Source organism: Bos indicus x Bos taurus, chromosome 26, assembly GCF_003369695.1.
Source record: "Bos indicus x Bos taurus breed Angus x Brahman F1 hybrid chromosome 26, Bos_hybrid_MaternalHap_v2.0, whole genome shotgun sequence".
Classification (NCBI taxonomy): Eukaryota; Metazoa; Chordata; class Mammalia; order Artiodactyla; family Bovidae; genus Bos; species Bos indicus x Bos taurus.
The window spans coordinates 45,800,837-45,813,848 of record NC_040101.1 but is presented as its reverse complement, the minus strand read 5'-3'; the positions used below and the strand labels follow the sequence as shown (position 1 = coordinate 45,813,848).

Sequence of the window (13,012 nt, the reverse complement as noted above, 5' to 3'; positions counted from 1 at the left end):
TAGGAATCGAATGGTCTCCTGCATTGCCAGCAGATACCAACTAAGCTACAAGGGAATCCCCACTTAAAAGTTTAAAACCCACCAAATTGTTCTTCAAAGTGAAGTGTGAGCAAAAAAAAAAAAAAAATCTAAGAAGTAATGCCTAGGGTGCTCAAGCCTAGAATTTTCATGTCTGATTGAGATGTCAGAAGATCCATTATGCTTAAGAGGAAGGAGCATTTCAGTGAGATCACCTTGCATCTTCTTCCACTCTTTCTCCACAAACCTGGCTCTTAAAGAGGAAAGCACAGATTCATTCTTAAAATGGCAGTGTGCCTGCAATGATGTTAATAGGCTTGAATTTTAAAAATAAGTCTAGTTTCTTCAAGGTCTTCCTGTATAGGCAAAAATTGGTGTCTGATTTTCCCCCTGACTTGCTGGTGGAGAGCAGATATAATCACTTCCACCTAAGTCCATGTGACATTTCATCCTGGTGTGAATTTGAATATATGAGTTATAAATCCTAAAATTAAGGAAATAACAGAAATCATAAACAAAATGCTATTATAGAGTCTCCTTTGGAAGTTATTACAGCGTTTGTTGTTGTTAATTTCTCCTTTACTTTAGTGACACCTAGTGTTCAAAAGATTCTTGGCATGTAATTCTTATCCAAAGTAAAACAGTAAAAATGCATATTGTTATGTAATAAAATGTGTATATTCCAAATATTCAGAGGTGTGTGTGTGTGTATATATATATGTATAAGCTACATATATATCTCCCAAACCCATTATTTTAGATTTTAGTTTTTCTTTGTCTCTCTATATAATAAACAGCATATAAATAAATAAATATATGCATATATAAATTTACATGTATGTCCATATATGGATGCATGTTTTTATTTAGTAAGCATATGTTTATCCATTTGTTTATTAAAACTCATAAATCCTGAATTTGTTTTTACTTTATATCTGTTCATCAGCATTCAACTATTCTTATTTAAACAACAATAAAATCCTGATTTAATATCAACTTAATTTTTTAAAAGACATAGTTGTCAAGTATCAATAATTAAGATAAAATAAATTTATATATCATAGATATTTGGGCCATTTGCAAGATAATATACTAATCACTGTGAGGAAACATAAATGACTGTAGCAATTGCTTCCTCTCAGGCTTTAGAATCACCATCCAAATGAAGCAGCATTTATGTCTACTAAGTCAATATTTGCTTGCTTTATTAATTTAAAAGTTCTTTAGGAATACACTTTAAACGCAATTTATTTATGTTCTTTCTATTAATTGTCATTATTAACATTTATTTAAATTCATCTGCATTCGTTTATATGCATATTGGTTTTATTCCCAAGAATAATGATAGATTGAATTTAAGTTGTTTTCCTAAATTTAAAAATATCTCTGTTCTTTAGGATGACAACCTGTCTCTAGAGAGTAAAATAATGTTGATTATTATTTGAATTGTACTTACAAATGTTTTAGAGATAAAAGATTTGGAAACTGAAGCCAATTTGATTTCAACTGACAGTATGAAGTGTAAGATACACAGTCTTCATTCTAAACAACTTTTCCCAAACCTACATTATATTGTGAAGAGTAGAACTCTAAATTCAATTCAATAACTATTATAGCCAAGAAGAAAGCCAAAAATATATAGTAACTATAAACTTTAAAAAATTATATTGAGGAGAGGACAGAATGTCTGTGAAGTATTAAAAATTTTTTCTTAGTAGTCTTCACCTTGAACTTATAGCTGTGAAACACTGGTCTAATTTAAACCCTAGAATTGTTTCTTGAAATGTTTTGTAGTGAAATTACGTAGATATATTACATAATGCAAGGCTGATAATGCAAAGATATTATCAGACATTATTATCTATTCTAAAGTTATAAAATGCTTTGTATATTTACTTTTAACACTGAACGAATACACTAGGACATTAGGATTGTTGCCTAGTGTCCAGACCAATGGAAATAGTATTATCCTCTCAATTTTCCCTTATCCTAAATGCTAACAATGTTAGAATTTGCTGGAAAAAGCATTAGAAACAAACAAAAAAAAAGTACTTCCTCCAAGGTGTTCACTTCAATTTTTGAAAACTGATTTAACTATATCAAAAAAATTAAATAAACATCAGGTCAGTTCAGTTCAGTTCATTTCAGTTGCTCAGTCATGTCCGACTCTGCGACCCCATGAATCGCAGCACACCAGGCCTCCCTGTCCATCACCAACTCCCGGAGTTCACTCAGACTCATGTCCATCGAGTCAGTGATGCCATCCAGCCATCTCATCCTCTGTCGTGCCCTTCTCCTCCTGCCCCCAATCCCTCCCAGCATCAGAGTCTTTTCCAATGAGTCAACTCTTTGCATGAGGTGGCCAAAGTATTGGAGTTTCAGCTTTAGCATCATTCATATAAATGCGTACAAAACTGGAATGACATTAATACTCTTTAATTACATATTTTATTTCAGGAGGTTATCAGTATTTTGATTTTTCTCATTTTGAGTTATCTGAATTGCCTAAATTTTTTGCAATTCATGCATATCATTTTTATCTTGCTTTTATTCTTTAGGTTCTTTGAGTATCTTTAATCTGCATTTTTGTCTGGGGAGTTTTTGTTCTTATTGTTTTCATTTCTGGAATATTCTCAGACAAAATATCTTCAAATATATCTTATACCCTATTCTGTCTTTATTCCTTTTCTGAGACTCCAATTAAAATTTGTTTTGTCCACATAGCTTTTGAGTGCTTTATTCTTGTTCTTCTTCCTTCCACCAACATTCTTGTCTCTTTGTATTTTTGTTTGGATAATTTCTGTTGCCCTTTTTTCAAGTTCACTGACTCATCTGTGTTAGCCTTTTGTTAAGCACATTAAAGGAATTCTTTATTTTTATGTCTTTCAAAAAAAATGTTTTTTCCTTTTTATTTGGTTCTTACAGTTTCTACCACCTTACTGAATTTCTCATTTCAGGCATGTTTTCCACCTTACACTAGATTCCATAAAATATTAATCAGAGTTGTATTAGAGTCCCTATGTGACAGTTCCCATACCTGAATTACCTGTCTAGTTCTCCTGCTTTCTGTATCTTTCAGCAGCCCCTGAATGTCTGTGATAGAGGGCTTTCTCTCCATTCTTACTCTCCTGATGTAGTAAACGGCACTTGCTTGCTGCTTGGTTCTACTCTTAAGGTGCGGATGAGACAATGATGTTTGGGAGGTTCTATTTTCTTGTCTAGTCCGTGTGCCTAGGACTCCTTGTGGCATCCATAATCTCCTTCATAATTATGGAGGCTCTTGTGTGTAGGAGAGTCCCTGCCCCTCCCCCACAGGTAGTAGACCTCTACTTTGCAGGGTCTTTGGCTACAGAAATCTCCTTCTTCTCTCCCAGATGGGGTGAACTTTGCTCATGACTCTTTTCCAGAAGCAGTGGACCTTCACTTAAGCTTTCCTTCCTCTCTCTCTACGTAGCTCTTGCTTTGTATGAGATACAGGTCCAGGGAATTACAGACAGCAGAGCACCCCAGCCTTAGCTGATTACTTCCTATATCCCTTCACTATGTAGAGGATTTTCTCTGGTTCCCTGCCTTGTACCCAGTCTATCTTTATGGTGGTCCATAGGAAAAAGTTTGCAAATGAGTGAAAATCCCATGTGTGTTTGTGGGTAACTTTTTCTAACTGTTACCCTTTGCAATTCAGTTTTTTTTTTTTTTGCTTGCAAAAATTATAATTTCAATTTTATAGACTTTCTAGTCATTAGGGTGGGTGCCACATTCTCCTGTGGCATTCTACCTCCTGAGCAGAAACAGACAATTCTATTTTAAAATAAAACTTAATTAAATTTGAAAATAAGCAAATACAATTTTAGCTTGTACGTATTTTTTATATGCCTAGGCTGCTTAACATTAGCCTGTTCAGATAGTAAATAAGAGATAAAGAAGAAGGTAGAAAAAGCTGGTATATTTTAGAAACTGCATTTATAATTGCAATGTTTAAAAATACATAATTTAAAATGAATCTAACTACTAAGGTCTGATAAAACTTCTTTCAACTTCCTAAATCCAGCAAAAAGAGTTAAAATACTGAAAATTCAAATAAATGGAAAACTAAATACTGGAACCTAGTTAAGAGAATTGTGGACTGGTGTAGAGAAAATAGTGGTTCACCCCTGCTTTACTTTAGTAAGCAGATCCAAGTGGAAAGGATGTGGGCAGATATGTTAACCATTGCCCACTCTGTGAAACTATTTCAGAGACCCACAGTGTTTACTGATCAAGGAAATAAGCAGTTGTTCCCCCACCATTTAGATGTGGGCTTTTGAAGTACAAACACATTTTCCTGCTCACCCTCCTCTTCATTCCACATTGGTGTGTACACTGCGACACCGAATCATCAAGGTAAAACGCAGGATGGTCTGTGGTTACACATTGTACTTTTTTTTCTGAGTTATTCATTGTTCTTTTTTAAAAATATTGGAATATAATTGCTTTGCAACGTTATGTTATTTTCTGCTTTACAATATTGCAAATCAGCCATATGTATACATATACCCCCTACCTCTTAAGCATCCCTCCCAATCCCCTTTTCTCTCCTCTAGGTCATCACAGAGACCCTAGCGCAGCTCCCTGTGCTATACAGTAGATTCCTGCTAGCTATGTATTTTACACGTGGTAATGTATATGGGCTTCCCAGGCAGATCAGTGGTAAAAGAATCCACCTGCCAATGAAGGAGTCACAGGAGTCGTAGGTTCAGTCCTTGGGTTGGGAGGATCCCCTGCAGAAGGAAATAGCAATCCACTCCAATATTCTTGCCTGGGAAATCCCATGGACAAAGGAGCCTGGTGGGTTACATTCCATGAGCTCATAAAGAGTTGACTGTGACTGAGAGACTGAGCACAACTTGTATATGTCAGTGCTACTCTCTCAATTTGCCCCTCCACCCCCGCCAGCCCTGCTTCTTTGCAAGTGGTGTTCCACACAAGTAAATGGAGGCAGGGATATAAGTTTGCATGTGCTTCATCCGTTGAGTGAATCAGAAGGTATGAAACTGGCTTAGGAATTTACCTCATCTAGGGAAAACAGAGCAATAATGGATTAACGTTGGCTAAATGCTAGGACTGGGCTTCCCTGGTGGCTCAGAAGTTAAAGTGTCTGCCTGCAATGCAGGAGACCTGGGTTCGATCCCTGGGTCAGGAAGATCCCCTGGAGAAGGAAATGGCAACCCACTCCAGTATTCTTGCCTGGAGAATCCCATGGATGGGGGAGCCTGGTGGGCTACAGTCCACGGGGTCACAAAGAGTCAGACACGACTGAGCGACTTAACTTTAACTAAATGATAGGACAATTGCACTCATCTCACACACTAGCAAAGTAATGCTCAAAATTCTCCAAGCCAGGCTTCAACAGTATGTGAACCGTGAACTTCCTGATGTTCAAGCTGGATTTACAAAAGACAGAGGAACCAGAAATCAAATTGCCAATATTCATTGGATCTTTGAAAAGCAAGAGAGTTCCAGAAAAACACCTTCTTCTGCTTTACTGACTATGCCAAAGCCTTTGATTGTGTGGATCACAACAAACTGTGGAAAATTCTTAAAGAGATGGGAATACCAGACCACCAAACCTGCCTCCTGGGAAATCTGTATGCAGGTCAAGAAGCAACAGTTAGAACTGGACTTGGAACAACAGACTGGTTCCAAATAGGGAAAAGAGTACATAAAGGTTGTATATTATCACCGTGCTTATTTAACATATATGTAGAGCATATTATGCAAAATGCAAGGTTGGATGAAGCACAACCTGGAATCAAGATTGCCAGAAGAAATATCAATAACCTCAGGTATGCAGATGACACCACCCTTATGGCAGAAAGTGAAGAACTAAAGAGCCTCTTGATGAAAGTGAAAGAGGAGAGTGAAAATTTTGGCTTAAAACTTAACATTCAGAAAACTAAGGTCATGGCATCCGGTCCCATCACTTCATGGCAAATAGATGGGGAAACAGTGGAAACTGTGACAGACTTTATATTTTGGGGCTCCAAAATCACTGCAGATGGTAACTGCAGCCATGAAATTAAAAGGAGCTTGCTCTTTGGAAGGAAAGCTATGGCCAACCTAGATAGCATATTGAAAAGCAGAGACATTACTTGGCCAACAAAAGTCCATCTAGTCAAAGCTATGGTTTTTGCAGTAATCATATATGTATGTAAGAATTGGACTATAAAGAAAGTTGAGCACCAAAGAATCCATACTTTTGAACTGTGTTGTTGGAGAAGACTCTTGAGAGTCCTGTCAACTCCAAGGAGATCAACTCAGTCAACCTTAGAGGAAATCAGTCTTGAATATTCATTGGAAGGACTGATGCTGAGGCTGAAACTCCAATACTTTGGCCACCTGATGTGAAATACTGACTCATTGGAAAAGACCCTGATGCTGGGAAAGACTGAAGGCAGGAAGAGAAGGGGACGATAGGGGATGAAATGATTGGGTGGCATCATCAACTTGATGGACATGAGTTTGAGCAAGCTCCAGGAGTTGGTGATGGACAGAGAAGCCTGGCATGCTACAGTCCATGGGTCACAAAGAATCAGGCACGACTGAACGACTGAACTGAACTGAAATGCTAGGAAGGGATCAGTTCACTTCACCCTTAGACTTAAAAAGGATTTTGACAAGCAGCTAAGTAGACTATGGATGAGAATAAAGAACAAACATCATGTCTTTATTGATCTTGAATCTGACAGCTTTATTTCCTTCCTAAAAGAAGTAAGCAAGGAGAAAAATAGGATCAGTAATAAATACTGAAAAACAAAGTAAAAGACATAACATTCTGATGACTCAGAGGTAGACTATATCTCTGGAAAGAATTCTCTTATAGAAACCATTGGAAAACAGTTAAATATTTCCAACAGAAAACAAGACCATATAAGGCAAATGGTATATGTGTTTAACATGTCCTGAATCTTTATCTCTTTCTGGTAAAAAAAATTCCACAAAAGAATAGTGTGGTTGACCTTCTTCCACATGGTAGCAGGCTGGAACCCTCAGGCCATTTGGAGTATGCCTTTCCTCTGCTCACATTGACTACATGTGGATTAGTGCACATTCCAGAGAAGGTCAGTTAGATTTCATCTTCAAGGATTGACATGGATCTTGGGAGACAATAGAGCTCTTAGTCCTGAAATCAGAAAAAATATGAAACAAACAAACAAACCCTGAAGTTTGTTTGGGCTACATTTTTCCATCTTTAGGGAGAAAATCTTCTAAAATCCATTGACTATCCAAATTTGGACTTGCCTGTAATGAAAAGGCATATGAAAATCAAATTGGCAAAATGAAGTATAAATATAAGCTCACAGCATACTAAGGTAAAGAAAAAAAATGATAAAAGAGGTAAAAACAAACTTAGAGGACAATCAAGATACAACCTGATAATTACACATATCTCTGGAAAGAGTGAGAGACTATTTTGGGGCTCCAAAATCACTGCAGATGGTGCCTGCAGCCATGAAATTAAAAGATGCTTGCTCCTTAGAAGAAAAGTTATGACCAACCTAGATAGCATATTAAAAAGCAGAGACATTACTTTGCCAACAAAGGTCTGTCTAGTCAAAGCTATGGTTTTTCCAGTGGTCATGTAAGGATATGAGAGTTGGACTGTAAAGAAAGCTGAGCACTGAAGAATTTATGCTTTTGAACTGTAGTGTTGAAGAAGACTCTTGAGAGTCACTTGGACTGCAAGGAGATCAAACCAGTCAACCCTAAAGGAAATCAGTCCTGAATATTCATTGGAAGGACTGATGCTGAAGCTGAAACTCCAATACTTTGGCCACCTGATGTGAAGTATTGACTCACTGGAAAAAACCCTGATGCTGGGAAAGACTGAAGGCAGGAAGAGAAGGGGATGATAGGGAATGAGATGGTTGGATGGCATCACCAACTCAATGGACATGAGTTTGAGCAAGCTCTGGGAGTTGGCGATGGGCTGGGAAACCTGGCGTGCTACAGTCGATGGGGTCACAAAGAGTTGGACACAACTGAGCGACTGAACTGAGCTGAGGTAAAAAATTGTAGTAGTTATCACAGAAACAAAACACGAAAATATTATTGAAAGATTTCATTACATCACAGGCAGAATCAATGAAAAATCTTGTCACATGTCCTTTAAAAGCAATTGAGTATGTTTTAGAACTATTGAAACAAAAGTAAAGATGACTTAATCATAAAGGAACAAAAATCGATGCCTTAAATTCCATCTGTATGAGAAAATGCCAAAAGTCAATGGAATCAAATTCACAATATTTTAAGGAAAATGTTATGCCTCAAGGATTTTTGCCTAGACAAGTTGTTGCTCATATATAGAGCAAAAAGCTATTCTAAATCAGTTTTGGATTCAAATGTGATGCTCTCCTCTAGTAAAAAAATACTTAAGATTTCTTAAATTGAGAAATCAACCAAAATAAATATCTAAATAATGGAATTATTGTAGTGTAAAAAGACTAATAAATCTCCCTTTATGTGATTTGGATATCAATGAGAATCCAGTAAAAATCCAATGGAATAGTGATCTGTTGTCCTCATGATAGGAACCATTTTTCCCTGCAATTTATGCTCTTTGTCTACTTCTGATCCTTCCCAGTTTCTAATAATACGATTCTTGTCATGTAACTCTTAATCTGTACTTCATTTGGAATTTCTTGTTTTATCTGATAAACATTCAAACAAAGTGTTATGCAATTCCATTCCAATTTAGTGCTTGGAGCAATGGAAAAACCTTTATTGTATTCCCAAACATATCTGAAAATGATCTAGGAAAAATTGATATGAAAAGTATATTTTTCATCTACTAAAGCATATTTGTAAAAAATAAAAACAAACACGCATCCTAACTGCCTTGTATTATAGTATGCTAACTTGAATAAAAACCTGCATAGCTTTAAAACTGAAATGAGTTATTTGAATCATTCAGTTCAGTTCAGTTGCTCAGTTGTGTCTGACTCTTTGTGACGCCATGAATCTCAGCATGCCAGGCCTCCCTGTCCATCACCATCTCCCGGAGTTCACTCAAACTCATGTCCATTGAGTCGGTGATGCCATCCAGCCATCTCATCCTCTGTCGTCCCCTTCTCTTGCCCCCAATCCCTTCCAGCATCAGAGTCTTTTCCAATGAGTCAACTCTTCGCATGAGGTGGCCAAAATACTGGAGTTTCAGCTTTAGCATCATTCCTTCCAAAGAACACCCAGGGCTGATCTCCTTTAGAATGGACTGGTTGGATCTCTTTGCAGTCCAAGGGACTCTCAAGAGTCTTCTCCAACACCACAGTTCAAAAGCATCAATTCTTCAGCGCTCAGCTTTCTTCACAGTCCAATTCTCACATCCATACATGACCACTGGAAAAACCGTAGACTAAATGGACCTTTGTTGGCAAAGTAATGTGTCTGTTTTTCAATATGCTATCTAGGTTGGTCATAACTTTTCTTCCAAGGAGTAAGGGTCTTTTAATTTCATGGCTGCAGTCACCATCTGCAGTGATTTTGGAGCCTTGATTTCCTAAATTGAAAGATTAATAAACTATCCAAGGATTCCTATCTGATATCAGGCATCTTTTTTTTTTTTTTTTTCTGTAAAGAAGCTATGAACAGCATGTTTAACTAGATTTAAAGTCAGCGCAGTCACTTGGAAAATTAGAATAAAATGTATCAAAAGGGAAGAAATAGCCTGTAAAATGCACAAGGATAGCAATCTTCAGTTACTATTTGATGGTGAAATTTTGAGCCATTTAAATCTTTCTTTCACATTTCTTTGTATTTTTCACATCAGTATTTTATATTAAAACATGTTTTTAACATGATGTTTTCACTTTGTATGTGCTGTGTAATTACAAATATATAAAAATGTTTATTAATAGCAAAAAAAGAGTAGTGTGCAAAATATTAGCAGCTATTATCTTTGCATTATGGGCATTTGAGTAATTTTGCTTTTTGAACTATTTTGCTTTTCTATTTTCTATAGTAGGACATTTCATTTTTTATGGATAGAAGTGAAACATGTATAATATCATATATGAAACGAGTCGCCAGTCCAGGTTCAATACACGATACTGGATGCTTGGGGCTGGTGCACTGGGATGACCCAAAGGGATGGTATGGGGAGGGAGGAGGGAGGAGGGTTCAGGATGGGGAACACATGTATACCTGTGGCGGATTCATTTTGATATATGGCAAAACCAATACAATATTGTAAAGTTAAAAAAATAATAAAAAAATAAAATGATTTGGGCCAAAAATAAAAAAATAAAAAACAGAGACATTATTTTGCCAACAACAACAAAAAAGAAATTAAAATACAAATACCTAAGACATTTATGGTTTTGTGGTTTTCAGAACATAATTGTTATATGAATATTATAGGATATGTAAAAGATCATTTAAATGTTCCTGAGAATCTTTCACCCCACTCCAGTACTCTTGCCTGGAAAATCCCATGGATGGAGGAGCCTGGTAGGCTGCAGTCCATGGGGTTGCTAAGAGTTGGACAGGACTGAGCGACTTCACTTTCACTTTTCACTTTCCTGCATTGGAGAAGGAAATGGCAACCCACTCCAGTGTTCTGGCCTGGAGAATCCCAGGGACCGGGGAGTCTGGTGGGCTGCCATCTATGGGGTCGCACAGAGTCGGACACGACTGAAGCAACTTAGCAGCAGCAGCAGAGGAATCTTTAAAAAAAAATGCCTGCTAATTACAGCATAAAATATGTGAAAAAATTGTTCAGTCTAATTAAATTAAGTAACAATTATTCCTTAATTCTTCTCCCCAACACAATACTCATAGTTGGAAATACATTATTTAGAGAAACGTTTTACAAGAACTACTAGATAAATTGGGCTTCCCAGGTGGCGCTAGTGGGTAAAGAACCTGCCTGCCAGTGTAGGACACATAGAGATGAGGGTTCTATCCCTGGGTTAGGAAGATCCCCTGGAGGACGGCATGGCAACCCACTCCAGTATTCTGGCCTGAAGAATCCCACAGGTGGAAGAGCCTGGGTCGCAGAGTCAGACAAGGACTTTGCCGGCACGCACTAGATAAATGAACCACCAATTCTTATCATCCTGAGTGTACTGATTTACTGCCTGCATCATTTATTTAGTATTCTTTTTCTAGGCAGAAGAAAACCTTTTAATTTGTTCATTCTTTCCCATAAAAGTATTTTGGTTTGAGATTTGAGAGTGTCGACATTTAGGGTGGTCTGATGAAACCTAATTAAATACTATGAAGACTTGGTTTGGTATCTCAGATTAGTTTCCATAACTCTGTAACTTTGTGGTCTGCAGTAAATCAGTATTAAGGTTCTATTTTACAGAATTATTTTGAGAACCACAGGAACAAAATGCAGGAAGATATTTTTAAATTGTACCATATAATTTAGAATTTATATTTTATCCCACCTGAATAACTTACTCTAAATAATCTCAACATAGTGATATAAATTTCAATAACATGGTTACTTTTGCTAAGTCTATGAGCGTAGTAACGGTCATTGTTATAAGTATGTTTGATATGTGCACATAGAACTGTTACTCTATTGCTCTTGTTTTTATATACACTTTTCTTATTCATAATAAGATTTCTGACTCAGCTTATGTTATAATTAAACAAAATATTAAAAGAGATTACCAAAAATATTTTGTTTACTAAAAGGCCTTTTCTGTTAATATTGATTTTACTGTTTATCTAACAATAAAGATTTTTAGATGGCAAACTGCTTGATATCAATAAAGACTTTCAGCCATATTATGGGGAAGGAGGACGCATTCTGGAGATCCGGACTCCAGAGGCAGTGACCAGCATTAAAAAGCGAGGAGAAAGTCTCGGCTATACTGAAGGGGCGCTCCTGGCTCTGGCCTTCATCATCATCCTCTGCTGTATTCCTGCCATCTTGGTGGTTTTGGTCAGCTACAGACAGTAAGTATTGATACTTGCTGAAATACGGACAGCTTCTCAAGAAGGCATATCAAAAACTTGCCTCTGGTAAAATAGCATTGCAGTTGTAAAATATTCATGGTGCAAACATTCTGGGAGTGTGGTATTTTTCTTGTGCCAAATAACCTTCCTTTAAGGGAAAACTACAAACTTTCAATATATTTTTCACAGATTTCTCAGTGTTCCTGTGCTAAAATATTCTTATCTGCCAGGAATATGAGGTTACCTCCTATGGTTTCATTTATGCTCTTCATCAGGTTAAGAGCTTTGGGAAGAAAAGTAGTGGAATGTCATATACAGATACCACAGTTGCAAAGGAAGGTTAGGCTAGGTCTTTATCCATACTGTCAAACTTATCCCTATGCAGATATTACAGATTGAAAAAATCATAGCACAGCATATATAATTTCCCATATGATTTCATCTTTCTTGGGTAGCCTTGATAGAGTCTATATTGTAACTTCTAACATTATATTATAGCTGTACAAATCTTACATTTTTCTAGTCCCTATAGACAAATACATTCATTTAAAATATCTATATTTTTCTTGTTTAGGGTCTTTACAGTAGTCAAGTAAATTTTAGCTAATTTAAACATCTATATTTAAAATAGTCTAGCAAGCAATTTTTTTAATTTGATACTAGATATGGGGAACTTTGTGATAGAGGGCTGTGCTTTTTAAGTATATCCCTATTGATGATGGAGAAGGCAATGGCAACCCACTCCAGCACTCTTGCCTGCAAAATCCCATGGACCGAGGAGCCTGGTGGGCTGCAGTCCATGGGGTCGCTAAGAGTCGGGCACGACTGAGCGACTTCACTTTCACTTTTCACTTTCACATTGGAGAAGGAAATGACAACCCACTCCAGTGTTCTTGCCTGGAGAATCCCAGGAATGGGGGAGCCTGGTGGGCTGCCGTCTATGGGACTGAAGCGACTTAGCAGCAGCAGCAACTATTGATGATAAGTGCTAAAAAACAACAACAACAACAAACTGTGGAATAGGTTAAGAAGAGAGGTAGCCCTGAGGGTG

At 37.0% G+C, this 13,012-nt stretch overlaps 1 protein-coding gene across 7 annotated transcripts in view; it reads left to right on the top strand.

Moving 5' to 3' along the window:
- The window catches only part of PCDH15 (protocadherin related 15), a 1,046,857-nt gene that overhangs the window by 998,645 nt on the left and 35,200 nt on the right, over window positions 1–13,012 (top strand). For all 7 annotated transcript variants that reach the window (XM_027528919.1, XM_027528921.1, XM_027528918.1 and 4 more), the window contains one exon: window positions 11,743–11,961. In XM_027528919.1, the coding sequence (XP_027384720.1) occupies window positions 11,743–11,961 (219 nt within the window). The remainder of the gene's footprint in view (window positions 1–11,742; window positions 11,962–13,012) is intronic.